This window comes from Branchiostoma floridae, chromosome 16, assembly GCF_000003815.2.
Source record: "Branchiostoma floridae strain S238N-H82 chromosome 16, Bfl_VNyyK, whole genome shotgun sequence".
Lineage (NCBI taxonomy): Eukaryota > Metazoa > Chordata > Leptocardii > Amphioxiformes > Branchiostomatidae > Branchiostoma > Branchiostoma floridae.
The window spans coordinates 13,624,512-13,642,025 of NC_049994.1; the positions used below are offsets into that span (position 1 = coordinate 13,624,512).

General features: G+C 42.4%; 2 protein-coding genes and 1 long non-coding RNA gene across 5 annotated transcripts in view; 2 read left to right on the top strand and 1 right to left on the bottom strand.

Moving 5' to 3' along the window:
- LOC118403479 overlaps positions 1–3,503 on the top strand; it is a 5,886-nt gene extending 2,383 nt beyond the window's left edge. The window contains exons 1-3 of one of the 3 annotated variants that reach the window (XR_004829649.1): positions 833–2,202; positions 2,605–2,752; positions 3,408–3,503. This is a non-coding gene — a long non-coding RNA (uncharacterized LOC118403479). Of the gene's footprint in view, positions 1–832; positions 2,203–2,604; positions 2,753–3,407 lie in introns of those variants that run through there. The other 2 variants (XR_004829650.1, XR_004829651.1) reach the window with 2 other exon arrangements.
- A 199-nt stretch (positions 3,504–3,702) lies between these two features.
- Positions 3,703–7,820, top strand: LOC118403303. The gene is made up of 6 exons (XM_035801962.1): positions 3,703–3,941; positions 4,192–4,348; positions 4,804–4,945; positions 5,770–5,958; positions 6,262–6,474; positions 7,214–7,820. Exons 1-6 carry the CDS (start codon positions 3,905–3,907, stop codon positions 7,463–7,465), a joined length of 990 nt encoding a protein of 329 aa, XP_035657855.1. The 5' UTR covers positions 3,703–3,904; the 3' UTR covers positions 7,466–7,820.
- Positions 7,821–9,940: 2,120 nt separating this feature from the next.
- Positions 9,941–17,150, bottom strand: LOC118403304 (myeloid differentiation primary response protein MyD88-like). Its single transcript, XM_035801964.1, has 6 exons — positions 17,017–17,150; positions 16,055–16,490; positions 14,058–14,195; positions 13,307–13,502; positions 12,573–12,664; positions 9,941–11,753 (listed from the first exon to the last, which is right to left on the bottom strand). The coding sequence occupies exons 2-6, from the start codon at positions 16,374–16,376 to the stop codon at positions 11,605–11,607; spliced, it is 897 nt and encodes a 298-aa protein (XP_035657857.1). The 5' UTR covers positions 16,377–16,490; positions 17,017–17,150; the 3' UTR covers positions 9,941–11,604.
- Positions 17,151–17,514: the final 364 nt, after the last annotated feature.

Here is a 17,514-nt window from a genome sequence, read left to right on the forward strand (position 1 = left end):
GGGGGGGGGGGGGGCGAAAACGCTAAAGGGGGGCGAAAACGCTAGTGATCTCGCCCCGGGGGCGAGATCGCTGTCACACCGGATCGCTGGAAAATCGTAGAAATGGAACAAATAGAGAGGAATATAACCGGCCAGGGAACAGCTCGCGATCCCGTGCTGTTCCCTGGCCGGTTATATTCCTCTGGCCGGCTTACTCCTCTGATTTGTTCCATTTCTACGATTTTTCCAGCGATCCGGAGTCTGGTAGAGACTACTACCTACCACTTACGGATCCCAAAACGGATTGCCCACGTTTTGGCACGTAGACAGCACATATTTGCACGTACGGTGGATTGTGCCCTTAGCTTTAGATTGTAACCGTTTGACGTCCGCACCTGTCTGTTAGTTGGACAGAGTTGGCTGCATGTAAAGATACAACGCCACCATGCGGAAAATCTATGAATTACAAGAGTCCACTGCAAACTGGTCCGGCCACAAAAGACGAGAAGTGAATAAAACGTGGATGAAAAAAGTGTATGGGTATTTCAAATTTCCATGCAAATGAGGAAAAAAAGTGTGGTGTTATCACATAGGACGCTATGTGAGATCGGCGGCCTGACTACCTTGCGTCCCCGAACAAAACTCGCTAGCTACCCGATCCTGTCTGGCTCCCGGGGTAGCCCGGGACTCCTGTTATACACTATAGTCTTGGCCATCCCATTGGTCAACTTATGGCCACTTATACAGAAATAGCTATTTCCCTGACCTACATGTGTAATCATGCATCCCCATATAATTACGGTGTAACCGGTCGCTCGTGTCCCTCAGTCCTCCGTTCATTCCTCTCCAGACTGGTCCCGAGAAGAAGACCTCTATGGTTTTCTATTCTGGTCAAAACTCAACTACGTCGTGCTTCAGCCAGCTACGCCGTACTTCGGCCAATATACTCCGTACTTTGGTAACAAAAACACGCCGTAGTTCACAGACCTGGATCCTTGCCTGAAGTAGGGCCTCACTCAACTACGCCGTAATAACCCCAGCTACGTTGTACTGTTGTTGGGCTGTGTTCGGGGCATGGGCACTAGACAACGGGAGCTATGAAATCCATGCACACGTACATAATGCTACATCATTGTTGTTGCCAGTTTTAAATTTTACTTGAACATAACCTTTTTAAGTGCCGCAAGTATCGAATTCTCGCCATGTACCAGTATACTGTATAGAATCATAATATTCCTCGAGCTCGTCAATTGTGCAAATCTGTCATGTATGTGTACAAATAAATTACCTAACGATAAACCTCCCTTCTCAGCTACAAATGTCACATGTATGAGAGTTCATGGAAAACGATGCATTATGCAAGTTAGATCATGACTTACACAATGAGTATCTTCGTTTCTCACTGACATTTTGCCTCAAGTCAGTTAGTGAAGCCAGGTGAAAAGATTAGATAGCATCTACAGACCACCGGTTAGCCAGCATTCACAGGTCAGCGCTGCAAGTTTGGAGATCTCTGACGCTGTCAACAATTGTGTGTCACAGGTGGGAACATATTTACTGGCCAGATTGTAGGTGAGGGAATGAAGGGTGTGTTCCGTCACTGTGAACAGGGTTTGAAAAGCTTCACAGCATGCAAGTTATTACACCTTATTATTTTAGAAAGGATGTACTAATGTCTCCTATGTTGATTACATCTAGCGAGCAAAACCCCAACCTCAAGGAATTCTTCAGAATGGCGATGCACTGGAACGTGACAAAAATCTTGTTCTCGGTGTAGTGTATTTGGGGATGCATGAATACATGTTACTTTATATGTTAAGGTGATGTTGGTGGGGTAAGACGCTGCAGTCCAGTATTGAAGTATGAGTGAAAATACGTAGTTTGGGCATTTACTAGCATGTGTTTACACAATCTCTCGCTGGCTGGGGTAAATGAGGGTGCGGCTACTGTTGGGCTAGGAGCGTGATTTAGTCAATCTTAGGGTTTATTAAGACGTAGTTGAGACAGGCCGTACTTCAGGCAACTATAACGTACTAGGAAAAGTCAAGTCGTATTGGAACCACTTGTGTGAACTAGATCGTACTTAGAAATAGGTCTTGCTTTGTCAAACTACGTCGTAGTTGGCTGAAGTACGTCGTAGTTGAGTTTTGACCGGAGTAGAAAACCATAGACCTCCGACTCCACTGCAGAGTGTTCGTCCTGACCAGAAATCCAGCATATCGCGTAAGTAACTGGAGCTCCACAGTCCGAAAGGTAGGTACAGGAAATGTAGTGTATACTACAGGAAAGGTAGTGCATACTACAGGAAAGGTAGTGTATACTACAGGAAAGGTAGTGTATACTACAGGAAAGGTAGTGTATACTACAAGAAAGGTAGTGTATACTACAGGAAAGGTAGTGTATACTACAGGAAAGGTAGTGTATACTACAGGAAAGGTAGTGTATACTACAGGAAAGGTAGTGTATACTACAGGAAAGGTGGTGTATACTACAAGAAAGGTAGTGTATACTACAGGAAACGCCCCCCCCCCCGTTTTCAAAATCTACAATGCGTATATCTTACCTTTAATAAATAGACCATAGGTCCTTCTATGCCTACATTGTTATGCTTTACTTGTATTTCAGGAAGTATTTCTTATTCAAGATTTCGATCCAGATCTGAGCAAGTGAAAAGACCATGACGTCATCACGTCGCGATGTCTCTGTGCTCATCCCGTTCCACGACGAGGACGAAGAAAAGGCTGAGTTTTTACGCAGATGCCCGGATGTACAGGTACGTGCACGAGAGCGGGGGTATATGCCCGGCCGGGTTAAACGCAACCTAAGTAATATTAGCCCGAGTCAGGTTTGTACAACTTTAATGATCAAAGTCAATTATTTTCGCAATTTTCTAAAAGCCAGATCTAAATATCTGAATAGGGTTAACGCTCTAATATTGCTTAGGTTGCCTTTAACATTTGGGCAGGAGTGCGGTGCCACGGTGGTTCAGGCACCAACTGAGCTGGCCAGTTCCACTTCTCTCCAGGCAGAGTTTCGTCTCCGACTGTCATGGCGTGTTTGATGCGTTTTTGGTGGACTTCCTATCGTGTACCCTGCATGAAGACGACGGTACAGATTAGAAAGCCCGACAAAACCACCTAAAACACGTCAAAAACGGCCTGAGAAGAACCTCTGCCTGGAGTGTACAATTCCACGGCCGTGAAAATTGATAAGATACGTTTCTGTAAATACCTGTGATTAGGTGTCTACAATTTGAGCATTAAAGGGTGTCAAATTTTTACATTACATTATTACAATATTTTTTTTGCAGTCTGCATAGGTGTCATCTATAACAAAAATACTTGTTGGTGCCCAATGTAGCTTAAAATTAACGCCTCATATCAATGTAGCTTTGTGAATATTCTAACCACTGCCCAATCATTTACTAGGTGAATGATGTCATCTTCAGCAATATTGACGACAATGAGACGCTCCTGGAATACACTGAACGAGTGAAAAAGGTTTGTGAAAGTTATTAATATTTTTATCGAATAAAGATACCATTTTTTACACAACGATTGCTTAATTCTCGCCGACGTTTCGGTGACCGTCTGTCACCCTTTTCAGGGCAATTCTGACTGGTTCACATTGTACTGCAGGACAGGTGTCGCTGCTCACAGTTCGCTACCCTGAGTGAAGACACTAACACTGTCGTTTTGTAGTGAAATACTGTAGATGCGTGACAGAACGCGACATCGACATCAGTCTTCCCACGTGGGATCTGGCAACATTAGTGCACGCTGCCATCACCAAAGACTTCCCCCATATCCCCGGCCCCAGTGTTGAGTCCTGCTTCCTGGCTTTCCACAAGGCTTACACCCGGCAGTACCTGGACCCGACTGAAAACCCACCCCCCTACGACGTAGTGGATCTGAACTCGCCAACCATGCTTGAAGATGCAGTGCAGGCCCTAAAAAAAGTTGGTGAGGGGGAATCAAAGATGGAATTTAAAAAAAAAAATGTTGGCAGTGTATGAAAGCAGTTCATTTGTAGGACTGGTAGGACTTGCAGAACAGTTGAAAGAAACGCATGTTCCGTTGAAGATCGTTGAACGATGAAAAAAGTTAAGCACACAAACCCGAACACAGTGACACACACACACACACACCACACCACACACATGTAGTTGGTGCATTTCTAGATCTGCGCTAATAGAATGTGTTGTACCACCAGGTTTGCCCGCCTTCGTTAAGCCTGCGACAGGGTGTAACACCTTAGGTGTGAAAAAGGTGGAAAGTCTGGATGACTTGATGCTCGCCCTGCTGGACCTTAAGACAATGGCAGACAAAAATTCCGGCTTCATACCAGCACCTAGTGCTGCATTCTTTAGGTGAGCGATTTAGGGAATGTGGACAAGCAAAGTCTCTTGTTTTCGGTTATGTTAAAGTGTTCATTTGTTGTCGGGTCCTAGGTTGGTTTTGGGTGCGAGTTTTTAAAAAATCCAGGGGCCCGACTGTGCCCCCAAATAGCCCTGTTTCTTTATTTATTTATATTGAGTTTGGTCAGTGCAATGCCATTGACCACTTCTATGCACTGAACTATGTTCACTATGGCAGCATATCTCTTTTCCCTAAGTCAGAAACATCAAGTTTCAGCAAGCTCCACTAACTGACTCAATAGGCGAAGTAGCGATCTCACACGCGTAGTCACAGGGTGTTCCACGGGCCCGAAAGTGCAGGAAAAAGCCCAGCCCGTAACCTACCCAGAGGGGCCCCTTCATTTCAAACTGGGCAGCAACATAATGTAAGCCACGTGGTAAACTTTCCGATGTTTTCTTCTATCTAGGGATTATTTTAAGCTGTACCTGGACGTGGAAAAGTACCCGCTCGCACTGCGTGATGTCGCCATCGTGGAGCCGTACCTGGATGCTGTGGCCAGCTGTTCACCTGACGGATGCGTTGTGGACAAGAGGGTCGTGCATTGGCCGGTAAGTTGAGGTTTAGCAAAAGTCAGATTTGCCACCGAGCGTGCCAGGCACTGTTCAGTGCTACACCAACCCTTTTTGTAGAGTTTGTGACGGGTACGGTTGAGCAAGAAGAAAGATTGAAATAAAAAGATTAACAAGGCAACAGTTACTCAAGCAACTCAATAAAATTTGGGAAAGGCCAGGCGTTTCAGGTAGCACCCACTGTCTTTTGGTGTCTGATGTCAGTCACTGGCAGCAGCGAATGAAACGCTTGGCTTTTGCTAATATAAATTTTATCCAGTTGTCTGAGTAACGTTATAATCTAGGTGTCTAACCATTGCCGAATTTGACCTATAGGACCTCAGGATTCTTTGTCACTACGAAAATCTGGAGCTCAAGATCATCTGTCACTATGGAATCCAATCACCACAACCTGGACCGAAAGGTCTCGAGTTCGAATCCTGCCGTGTTATTAATCTTGTGCCCTTGGAAAAGGCACTTTCCTCGGCTTTCCTCACTCTACTCAGGTGAAAATGAGTACCTAGCTTCGACTAGGGCCGTCCCTCGGATAGGACACTAAATAGAGTTCCCGTGTGTGGGGATAGCCACACTCCACACACGTTAAAGAACCCACCACACGTATGATGGTACATGGTGCAGTGTACCATGGTGCAAATCCTTCATATCAGTCACCAGTGAAGATCTGTATCAAACCAAACCAGACAAAACCACATCCTCTAATATAATTAATTGGTCCATGTCAGCATAGAAGCTAGAAGCTCGATTTAGTCACTTCTTAGTTTCTGATCATTATCATATTTTCAAACTATTATTTTCTCCCCCAGATAATAGACCAGATCCGTTTCGATGATCAGGACGCCAAGTTCACCACCTTCATCTCTCCGACCTCCGAGCCGGAGGACGTGCAGGTGCGCATGCGCGAGGTGTATGACGGCGTCATGGACAGAATGATTCGGCTTGGCTTCCACCATGGCATTGCACACATCGAAGTCTTCAAGATGAAGGACGGACAGGTGTGATATTAGGAGTTGTAAATTTTTAACACACACATACACACACACACATATGTACAAACACGAATAAATGCACACAAACATACTCACACACACACACACACACACAGGCACGCATGTATGTATATATACACAAACACAAGTGAATACACACATACGTACGTACATGCAAACACACAAAAACAGAGACATGGACACAATCATACACAGAAGTAGACACACTCGGACACACACAGCTCACACAAACACATGCAGATATGTACTGTAAGTGGTCATTAGCAAACTATCCTTTTCTTTCCTCAGTTGAGGCTATGTGAAGTAAACGCACGGGGTTCGAAGCAAAACCAAACCATCTACAATGCAAGCCACACCGACCTTAACCAGGACTACGTGTATCTGACTGCTGGCAGCGGTATCCGACCAGCCATCCCCACCGAGACAGGGAGGTATGGGATGGTGTACCTTGTTCGGTTCCGCGTTCTGGACAGGCCGGGCAACTTGGTTGACTTTGACCAGGTTAGTAAGGACACAACTTTGCCCCAAATCAGTAAGGACGGGTTCCATTGAGGGGCCTCTTAGTGGCTTGTTGTGGTGTTGCAGCAAAACTGCCTGTTTTGATACCTCAAACTCTGGACATGCTATAGTCATGATACTTGAGGGGAAGATAGCTATTGGGCTGGTGAAGTTTGGTTGCCTAGCAGCATTTTGAGAACTGCAGAAGGCCTCTATGTGTAAGACTTTGGAAGAGAATTACTCGGGATTTTGATGATTTTCGGTATGTAGGTAGCTTAGATGATGAGTGAGACTGTTTATGCTTATCAGGAACTATTTTACATAAATTGCGCGGAAAGTTTATAATTTCGCTCCATTCCGCAATAGGCAATTCTTTGTATGCACGTTTCCAGCAGCTGGTTACTATTTAATCTCCAGGCAGATCTACCAGTGGCATAAGGAGTTTAGCTGGCCAAGGAGTGTTCTGAGCCACTGGGGGTAACTGGGTGGCCACTTCACCGCAAACTTAAAACCACTCCCAACATTTATCCATTGAATTATGTGGCTACAGTCTGTGGCGCTACCGCGAACTTAAAACCACAGCAAAAACTCCATTTTCCCGCTACCGCGAAATTAATTCCCTGCAAATGCACATACAGTATCTAATCTCCAGGCAGATCTACCAGTGGTATAAGGAGTGTTCTGAGACACTGGGGGTTACTATCCAACATATCTCACAAATTTTCTTCATCCTAATCTGCAGATCGAAAAGATCAAGAAGGATCCTGACGTCATTATCACACTGGAGGCGGGTCCTGACGATGACGTCACCAGTTTTGTCGGCAGCGCGGGAAATCACATCGCCATTCTCTACACTTACGGCGACACGCGGGAGGCCGTGATCAGAAAGATGGCTGACGTCTTACAAGTCATTGTCAAGAAGCCAGAGCTACTGACTTACAAAATACATTATGGGTTGTGCAAGTCTTATCTTCAAACAGATGTAGAAGGGTAAAACTAACGTTTCACGGGACCATGGATGCATTCTTGGCCGGCATAACGATTTTAACATTGAAAGATCTGATAAAAGATGATTGGAAGATTTGCTAAGAAACTGAACTGCTCCCTCTGTCAGAACATACTGAAACTGCAGTGCAGAAACATGTGCAAGAGCACACACACACACACACACACACATAAGCAAAAAAATCATTGACTACCTCTGGGGCGAAGTAACAACTAAAATAACACATACATATACAAGAAACAAATATAGAAATATTTGACGCAACATAATTTCTTCCCAACATAAAATTATCCACATATATTTCACATGCCCTGTTTGTAAAGAGACTCAAGCTTGAAGCTGATTACCTGCATGTATGCAGGTATGGTTTTCACGGGCGTGGGAAAATTTGGAAGCTGGGGATTTAGGGCGCTGTATCTCGAGAACGGATGGTGCGAGCACGACAATTTTTGGTACGTGGGTTGGGGGTGGTGGCCTGACACTCAGGTTTGATTTTGGGCCTCCTGGCGTTTGAACTTGACATTGCAGGTGGCATTTTTGGTGTTTTGGGGGCACTTTTGGCGCTGTGTGTCCGGAACGATACGCGCGATTGCAACGATTTTTGGTGCATGAGTGGGGGGTTGTTGCCTGTTGCCTAGGATTGACTTTGGGCCTTGCCGCGTTTGAACTTGACCCGGCAGGTCGAATTTTGTGTCCGGGAGGGGTATTTCCGGAGTTATATCTTCTGAACGGTTGTTGCTGGCGCGATGATATTTGGCACATGTGTCGGCGATGGGTGAATAATTCTCAATTTTGATTTTGGCGCCCTTGGTGCTTGAACTTGACATTTTAGGTTACCTTTTGTGCGGGCACGGGGCGTGCGCTGTATCTCCGGAACGCAAGGTGCCATTGTGTTGCTATTTGGTACGTGAGTTGTTTGTGGTGTCCTGGTGGTGAGGTTTGATTTTGGGCCTCCTAGTGCTTGAACTTGATACTGTATAGGTTGACCCTGTTTTGGTGTGGTTGGGGCATCCCCCAAATATCTGCTTGGTTGCTGACGGTTGGGTTGGGTAGAACCATCATCTGTTTTGGTTGATTGAGAGGTCTTTAAGTTTACACCTAGAACCATCATCTGGCCTGGGCCACCTTCAATGTATCAGGTTACTTTGTATCAACAGTGTCTGACCTGCCAGATGATATACTTAGTCTAGTATCTGTTGCTGTATTTGTTAGGTACAGTTTGAGTTTGCTTCTTAGTCCGAGTTTGTGGTGTTTTGAGAGCTGTGTAGTACTGGGTTTAAATGTTATGGTACAAGTTCCTTTACCCTGTTTGGCAATCAGCAGAAGATACAACTTTCTAAAGTGGAGGAGAAATGTATAGAGCTTGAGTGTAAGACAAAGGTATGTGTATGATTTTTCCTGTTTCTTGTTTTTTTTGGGGGGATGCCATTTCCGTATTGTATGCAGGTAATTTGTAGTTTGGGGCTAGTCATATTTGCTTGATTTTTGGGCCTGCTTAATCTATAGTACGGGCAAGGTTAAGTGGTAGAGGCTTTGTTTTGTTTTAAATTTGGTATCGTTTGTTGCATTTTGTCACTGCAAAAATATGATGAAATTGTTTCCTCCTCTAAGCAGCTGCTCATTGATTTGGGGGGGATGTTTGCTGGGTGTTCACTCTGACTACGACAGCTTTCTGAACTTTTTAAAGTTGCCAGCAGCTTGCCATTTATGAATGGGATTGACAAGGACATTTTGAGTAGTAAATTCTGCTGTAAAATTGGGCTTCAGGAGATTTAGGTTTTAGTTGGACGGATTGAACAAAATATCATACCACCCTAATGCTGCTGGATGGGGCCTACCACTATTCATATTGTCTATCATGGAACTACTGTAAAAATATAATTTTTCAAATTATGCAAATAACCTTCCAGTGTCAAGTGATATAACACTCCAGAAATAAATCTTTAATGAATATCATTGGTACAATAAGGAGATTTAGCAGCTGCATTAGGTCAGTACATTGAAATAGGAAGATATCAGTACTGAATATATCATATGTGACAGAACAACTACATGGGCCATCTGACTCTGAGACCAAAAAAGGTAGGAAAAGTCGTCTCAATAACTTTAAGGTACTGTGGTTGGTTACATGCTTAAGAAATCCAAAATAATTAATGTTCATCCATGCCCAAACTTACACATTCTGAAAATGGAATTTCAGACTTTTGCATGGTGCACAACCAACACGGTAAAAATATCACTTTTCCAACCACGCAACCAGGGACGAAAAGGAAAAAAAATACACAATAGGTCTACAGACACCTAATACATTTCATGCAGGCCTGAGGTCTACGAACTCTTGTTTGAATAGTGATCAACTTCTACAGCTTTACCAAGGCATTCATGTTGTATTGATGCCATCTCCTGACATTTGGAATGTACCATTGAAGATTTAGGAGTGGATACATGGTAAAAACATTCTCACATCTTGAACTTGATCGACTTGTTTGGTAAAAAAATACTGAACAGCAAATTCTTTTTTTTTTTACTCACATCTTCTTAAAATCACCTTTCACAATTCAGTCAATACCATATATCCTTATAATACAACCTCTTATAGTCCATAGTGAGATATTTCACAATATAGCATGTCAGATGATAGAAATTTGGGAATGATTCACTGGTTTGATAAGTAGATTTTGTGTTCTTACAATATACTAGTATCATACAATTGTTATTTACCACCAATTTACTAGTACCTAATTCTTTTACCTAATTTACATTTTCTACATTTTGTTCCAAAAAACCATTGTAAATAGAAAGTACAAAAATCATGGAATGTTATTTTCACATGTGAATCTCAGTAGTTACCACCTTTATATGATACAACAAATAGTTACCTACACCTGGTACTGTACAAAATGTACCAGTATTGGTTCCACCAAGTATATCAGTATACAATTGTTAAGCACTGAAGTTAACACGAGGCATCATTAAAAAAATGTTGTGTTTCCAGTTAATCGACTGATCTTGACAAAAACTTGAGAGCTGACATCTGGCTGATGAAATTTAAAACAGACTCCCTGCAATTTACAGTGTTAACAGACTATGGCCCTGAACAGTTTTTCTAAGAATGTTTAGTCAGTTTTCAATATCCTTGTCCTTGTACAATGTATACCTGTATGATTAAAATATGATGTTAAAAATACCATTTCCTGATACATTTCATTTCTCTTCCCCTCTTTACAAAACCCTGTATGGCATCAAGTGTGAATTTCTGAACCAAGACGAAGGACATTACAAACATCCAAGCACCGTTGACAAGGGGTGGGTAAAAAACTTTTTTCTTGTTGGACCGGTCCGGAAAAACCTGACCTGAAAAAATTCAGTAGACTGGACGTTGGACCGATTAGAAAATGAAAAGATTATACTGGCACTACGGCGGCAGGAATTCACGTGTTTTGAGGTTCATTTGTAAGTGAATACCAAGAGCGATAAAGAGCAGGGTTGATAGTCATTTTATCAAGTTTCTACTACTGTAACAGTCAAACTTGGTCAGAGGCAGTTAGAGTTGTTTACGTGAAGATAGGATACAGATTACTTTGTAGCAAAATAGACTATTGTTTTGTGTATTGCCCATTCAGAAACAATTAGGTCCAGGTTCAGGTCCAGACCTAGACTTGATCATCCGGACCTGGACTGTACCTAGACCTGAATTTTCTGTACCGGTACCCACCCCTACCATTGACCCATTCATGGCATTACAATTTCTGGAATGTATTTTGCCCGAATAGCTGACAAACTTTCTGCCAAAAATTTGCATATATTAGTGAGTTATGTTTTTTGTGCTGTTTGATAGTTTTGTTTCACGGGTGAGTCAATTGAATGATCCTAGCCAAAAAAGACTTTGCCTCATCTCGAGGCAGGGGAAACTACCTTCCATGGAAAACTTCCTTTCTCTGCAAACTCCCCTTCCTGGCATGAGAGAACATAGCCAATGCTGAAAATTGTGAAGCAATGCCCCCCCCCCCCCCAATCAAAATCAGCTCCATTGAAGACTGCAACGGAGGCTAATAAAATTTGCATAGTGAGTGATTCCTTTGTGCTGGTTGATAGGAAAATAGTTAAGCAAAATTCGATGTTTTGTTTCACGGGCGAGAGAGGGCCTTTGCCAATCGAACCCAGAACCAGCTTTTGAGCTCTTCCTTCACGTAGTCGATGACAGTGACGAAGCGTAACAACTGCGGAACTTCGATCTGTTTGTACATAACTGGAATCAGTCGCTGCTTCTTTGCTCCTGTGTTTGGAATGAAAAAAACAATAACATTTAGATAACATTTGAGCCAAAAATGGTTTACACATGCATCTTTGGCCTCACCAACTAAACAAATGTCGCAAACCTAATAGAAAAACTGTAACATTGAGATGAATTTAGGAAAAAGATACTTGTAGGTCTAAATAATGCCACTGCAGTTACAACACAGAAAGACTGCTACGGAAATGTACAATGTTCCTAGAAACACAAATTGAAGGACAAGTTACTGTAGCATTATCTTAAGGTGGCTTAACATTAAAGATTTTGTACAGTCAAAAGGTCCACGTGGCCAATGAAAAAATGTTTTTGGTGGGGCTTCAGGTAATTTCAACCATAGACACAATCATTAAAAATCCTGACTATAGTGAAAATATCTTATTGATCCCCTAAGTGGTCTTCTTTGGCAGTTTTAAAGCTTTGACTGTACTTGAATATGTCCAAGAGAACCACGAGAGTAACATTGAAGAGAGTAATATGTGAACCAAGAGAGTAACATTGTGGTGTTTATCAGTAGCTACCCTGGAAACCAGGACCAGCAGAGAATCTGTTCAGCTGCCAAGGCAGGTCTTTCCGAGGAGCTTAGATAAGCATAGTTGTATTTGATTATACTGCTGCTGGGGTCCCTGACATGCACAGGTAGGCAGCAGTCACTCTGGGGATTTGTCATGCAGGGAGAATTTGCCGGCCTAGGTGTGCTTACTAGTATTTGGGGTCCTTGGGAAAATGCCTTGGCTGCCAAACAGAATCTCTGCCGGCCCTGTCTAAGAGTCTGGTTTCCAGGGTAATCATTAGTTGACATACCTGGAGACAGACTCATGGCATATTTTGTTTGGAAGTCACACTCTGGACTGGTGAGGAACTCAGGGGACAGCACCACCACCATACGCTTACATCTGGGGGAGAAAGATGCAAAAAATCAGGCAATCATTCAAGGTTTGAACTTGTTTTTAGAGGGTATGAAGGGGATCAACATTTTATCAAATAGACATAAACATTCACTCTAAAGAAGTCCATGTTGTATAGATCTCAAATTGCTTGCTAGAAATGTTTTCCGGGTAGTTTCCTGTTTGTGAATCCCAAGTTACCAGCAATGAAAAAGAACATGGTGGGGATGCCAGAACCTTAAGAAGGTTTTTCAAGGCCCTTCCTACAAACAGCGAGTATACATAATGATAATAACGATTCCTGTCCATTATAACATACAAACATAAGCAAATAAATGCAAGCAAATGAAAGAAGTCTATCGTTTTACGTATAAGAAAAAAAAATCAAACTGCCCAGGACTGGATGACAGACACTGGGAAGCTCAATCCTGAGTATACCTCCCTGAATAGTTTCATCAGCTTCGTACGTCACTAAATTGATAAACAAAGAGTCTCTTTTTTTTTACAACCCTTGCTTTATAAGTTTATTTCCATCAACGTTTCTTTGAAAGTCTCACCTACCTCAGGGCAATGCTGACTGGTTCTTGTACTTCAACCATATTTGTTTAATATAGATGCAGTCACAAAACGTTAAGTATGTTCTGAGTGCACCTGTTTTCTATGAGTTCTGCGGTGACCGGAAGGTACGCCGTGCCAGGAATAAGGTCACGATCGTCCATGCACAACTTGAGGCGACGGCCGCCGGGCCCGGCTTGCTCTCTCTCTAGTCTCTCCACCATCTTGAGGACGAAGTCTCGGTCCTGCTTACAGTAGCAGACATACGCGTCAAACAGTTCTTTGTGAACTCCTACAGAGGGGGATGTAAGAATTGAGATGGGTTTTGTCTATTGCAGTATCAGTATCTGATTAGAGTAAGATTGTATACAAGGCAACACAAACCAAGCTGGATTCTATACTGCTTATAGTATCAGACATACGCGTCAAACAGTTCCTTGTGAACACCTACAGAGGGGATGTAAGAATTGCGATGAGTTTGATGTATTGCAGTATCAATATCTAACTAGAGTAGGATTATATACAAGGCAACACAAACCAAGTTGGATTCTATATACTGCTTACAGTAGCAGACGTACCCATCAAACAGTTCCTTGTGAATGCCTGGAGGGAGGGGATGTTAAACTACATGACCTCACAAATGTAGCCATTTTTTGTAGCCAAGCACACTCAACCTCTAGCCTGTGAGCACCATCCTCTGTAGTGACCGTTCGCTCAATCCTTTTGCTTACTAAACACAGTGTCTGGACCTGCATGTATCCCTGACAGCGGTACGTTAGCAAGCAAAAGAATTGGGCCAAGGGTCACTACGGAGGCTGATGCTCAGGCTACACCCCTCATCACTCACCCTCAGGATCGTCCTGCAGCGTGATGCCGTGTAACTCGGAGGTGGTCGGCAGGTTGGGGTAGTTAGAGGGGCTGACGTCGGGAACCTGCACTGGCATGGGTGATGACGACCTTTCTCTGTACTTACTGATGTCTTTTGCTGTAATAAAATAAAAAATCTTTACTTCTGCATCTGCATTTTATTTACTTTAATTTTTTTTCTTTGAGGATCAGAAAAAGGCACAATTGCTGAAAGAAACCCTCTCCTCTTTTACGCTCTATTGAGTCACATACAAATGAATAACAATTAAAAAAAATTAAGTCACAATAGTGAAAAAGAACTGAATACAAATTGCAAAATGGTGGTGTACAGAGGTTAAGAAAAGTAGTTTATCAGTAAAATAACTTAGTTGAAGAGGACGTCAAATAATTGACAATTACATGTACGTGTAGAGTTTACAGTGGTGTTGACATTTGAACATAATGTATTGTCAACGGAATTTTGTGTGTAAGAAAGCTGGATACCTTATATGTACATGCTTGATAATGGGGATGATAACATACCAGTTCATCTATAGTTCATTCTTCCTCTTTTTAGTTACTTTAAATTTAATATTAGGGATCAAACATTCCATTTCTGTTTTCTGCAACATATTTGACGCATTCCTCGATGCACAGGCATTCTGCAGCCGTGTGTTAGAGTGTTTTGAATTGAGTAAATAACATGGCAAGTGCTGAATTATGAATATATTAAGCATTAAGTTGGTACATGTATTGGTACAGGTACAATAACATGTTTTTATTTCATCCCTACAACAGAAAAATGAAACACGCTCTGCTAACATCTTTTGTTTAGAATCACTCCCACTTCTGTATTCAGCCTTTGTGTAGTGCGAACACCACAGAAACAGGAACCCAGATAAAAAAGTTTTTAGTGTATAGGTACAAAGAGCTTGGATGTAAAAATGTAAACATACACTCAACATTTCTGAGGTGAGTTTTGTCTGGCAAAATTAACCCTTGTGGGTAGGAAGGGGGAGCTGAGATTTTTTTATTTCACTCCATCATGTATGACTAAGTAGGCTAAATGTCTATAAATAAATAAAAATATCAGAAAAGGAAAACTTTGGAAAATATATCAATATTTTTTGTTGTTGCTTCCATTACCTTCTAAAGTGAACAAAAAGACTGGGTTCAAAAGGCCATATTAGGCCATGCTTAACTACTTAATATACCACAATGTCAAGTTCTGTGCCATATTACATGAATCTGTCATAACTTACGACTCGTCATTTGAGTGACTTTGTAACTAGCTGCCTGTGCCATTTGATTTTTTTTTTTGAGAACATAAACAAAAGAGAGTAAAGAGAAGAAGGGGGAACAGCAAGAATCACATGATGAAGCAGGATTGCTGTATCAGGCAAACTGGTCCAGGAGTACATCTGGTTCGGAAGGGATGTGAGAACCAAACAAGGGAGTCATGACGTATTTGCAATGCCATAAATTTGTGGTTAAGAGCAATTGCAATGAAAACCACTGTGACAGTTTTATGACTTACAGTGTTGTTTTAACCACAAACTCTTGATTTCTTAGCCTCCTTGGCAGCGACTGAGCCTTCCACAAACACTAGATATCGATGTTATTCTTTGGGGAAGCGCTGATTCACAATTTCAAATGTATGCACCAGATTCTTATGCCAAAAAGATTTATGTCTGCACCCACTACGAAATTTACATGGAATTACTGTAAATGTAGAAATGTTCGCGGTGGTTTTATGTTTGCCATTTTTGCGGTGACCACTTCACCACGAACTTAAAACCACCGTGAACATTTTTCCTTTGTAGTATGAGACTACAGTCTATGGCGCTACCATGTACTTAAAACCACTGCGAAAACTCCATTTTTCCGCTACCGCGAAAGTACATCCCCACAAACTTAAATGCATTTACACTGTAAATTACAGTAGTACATGAATCTGGTGCAAAATTATGTTGAAAATCACGAATTCACAGAACTTACCTAGTGAAGATTGTATCTCCTCTAGTACATCAAATCTCTCTATACTCTTCAGCATCTCAATAAGGTGTCCTATGGTCGCATTCTCCTTTAGTGACCAGACATGCAGAACTTCGTACATCGGACTATCCTTCATCTTGAAGTTCTCAATTTCGATGTACTCGAACCCCATCTCATCCGCAAGCTCTTCCCAGTTCGTACCACCAACACGAGGCGGGTTGAGCCACAACGCGAGCTTCTTACGCGTCTGTACGCCAAGGTGACGTGCTGGGATGGTGTCGTAGTTCTCTCCCTCAGTGTCCTGCGATGGCGCGTTTGTTGCCATGGTAACAGGGGGCTCCAGCCAATCAGATCAAAGGCTGGATTCTTGCAAGAATCTTAAAGAGTTTGGATCAACTGATACTGTGACTTGTGTGAGGTGTCATCATTACATTTCTATCTGTAAAAAAAGGGAAACATTAAGAAGCTTTCAATTCATTTGTTTGTATCCCATAACCCTGTAACATTAAACCTTGAATGAAAGTTTTATAAGTGCATTGTCACAAGATTTGTAAGTTGTAAGCACATTATTTAACTGCAGAATATCAATTGCTACAAACACTGACGCACACACACACACACACACTCAAAGACACAGTGTTACACATACATTTGTATATATATATAGTAGTGTCACCCTAACACACGGATACGGTACTCAGTCGGACACACGGACACACACACATGGGCAAAAACAACCACATGGGCACACACACACATGGACACACACGCACATGGACACACACGCACACGTGCACATGGTCACACACACACACACACAAGGACCGAGGAGGTTTTAAAAAAGTACACTCATGCATGGACACACACACAACAACAAAGACAAACCAGGTACACATGGACGGACAAACAAACACACTGACACACGATGAATCACTTTACTATCTGCAAGTAAATCGTAACGTTACCTTTTCTGAATTCTGTTGGCTTCCACTGAACCCGACCGGATATATCTTCGGGGCCAAACCGTCTTCTGAACTTGCTCTGATACTTTGTAGCTTTTCCAAAGTAACACACATTCACAGGAAACCTCATCGGAAACTACGACTATTTTAGGGCTTCGGGTTGTGTTGTCGCAAATCATGTGGGTGGGGAAAACCTGAAGATAAGCGTCACGAACGAACGTGCAACAATGAAGAAGGAACTTTCACAACTTCCGTGTTAAACTCTCGCGAGACTCTCGCGAGATCACAGGTTGATATTTTTGGCGACGCCTCTATAGCGGAGACAACGAGGATATAAAATAAACCTCGCGCCCGGGCCCGGTGCTGCAAAAGCACTCTCAATGGAGTTTTTGGTGATACCACGTGCATTGGCGTGCGGTATTGCACAGGCCTGGGAAGTTTTCTATCTTCAGGAATAGAAAAGAGGCAAATATATTGCACTAATGAAATTTATTTTTGTTT

What these genes read in the sequence shown, in the direction of transcription:
- LOC118403304 (XM_035801964.1), bottom strand. Translation starts at nt 16,376, where the DNA reads ATGGCAACAAACGCGCCATCGCAGGACACTGAGGGAGAGAACTACGAC. An exon ending in GGAGATACAATCTTCACTAG is followed by an intron (nt 14,196 to 16,054) that starts GTAAGTTCTGTG and finishes ATTTTATTACAG; the next exon opens with CAAAAGACATCAGTAAGTAC. An exon ending in GCTGCAGGACGATCCTGAGG is followed by an intron (nt 13,503 to 14,057) that starts GTGAGTGATGAG and finishes CCCCCTCTGTAG; the next exon opens with GAGTTCACAAAGAACTGTTT.
- LOC118403303 (XM_035801962.1), top strand. Translation starts at nt 3,905, where the DNA reads ATGCTTGAAGATGCAGTGCAGGCCCTAAAAAAAGTTG. An exon ending in GCAGGCCCTAAAAAAAGTTG is followed by an intron (nt 3,942 to 4,191) that starts GTGAGGGGGAAT and finishes TTGTACCACCAG; the next exon opens with GTTTGCCCGCCTTCGTTAAG. An exon ending in CCTAGTGCTGCATTCTTTAG is followed by an intron (nt 4,349 to 4,803) that starts GTGAGCGATTTA and finishes TCTTCTATCTAG; the next exon opens with GGATTATTTTAAGCTGTACC.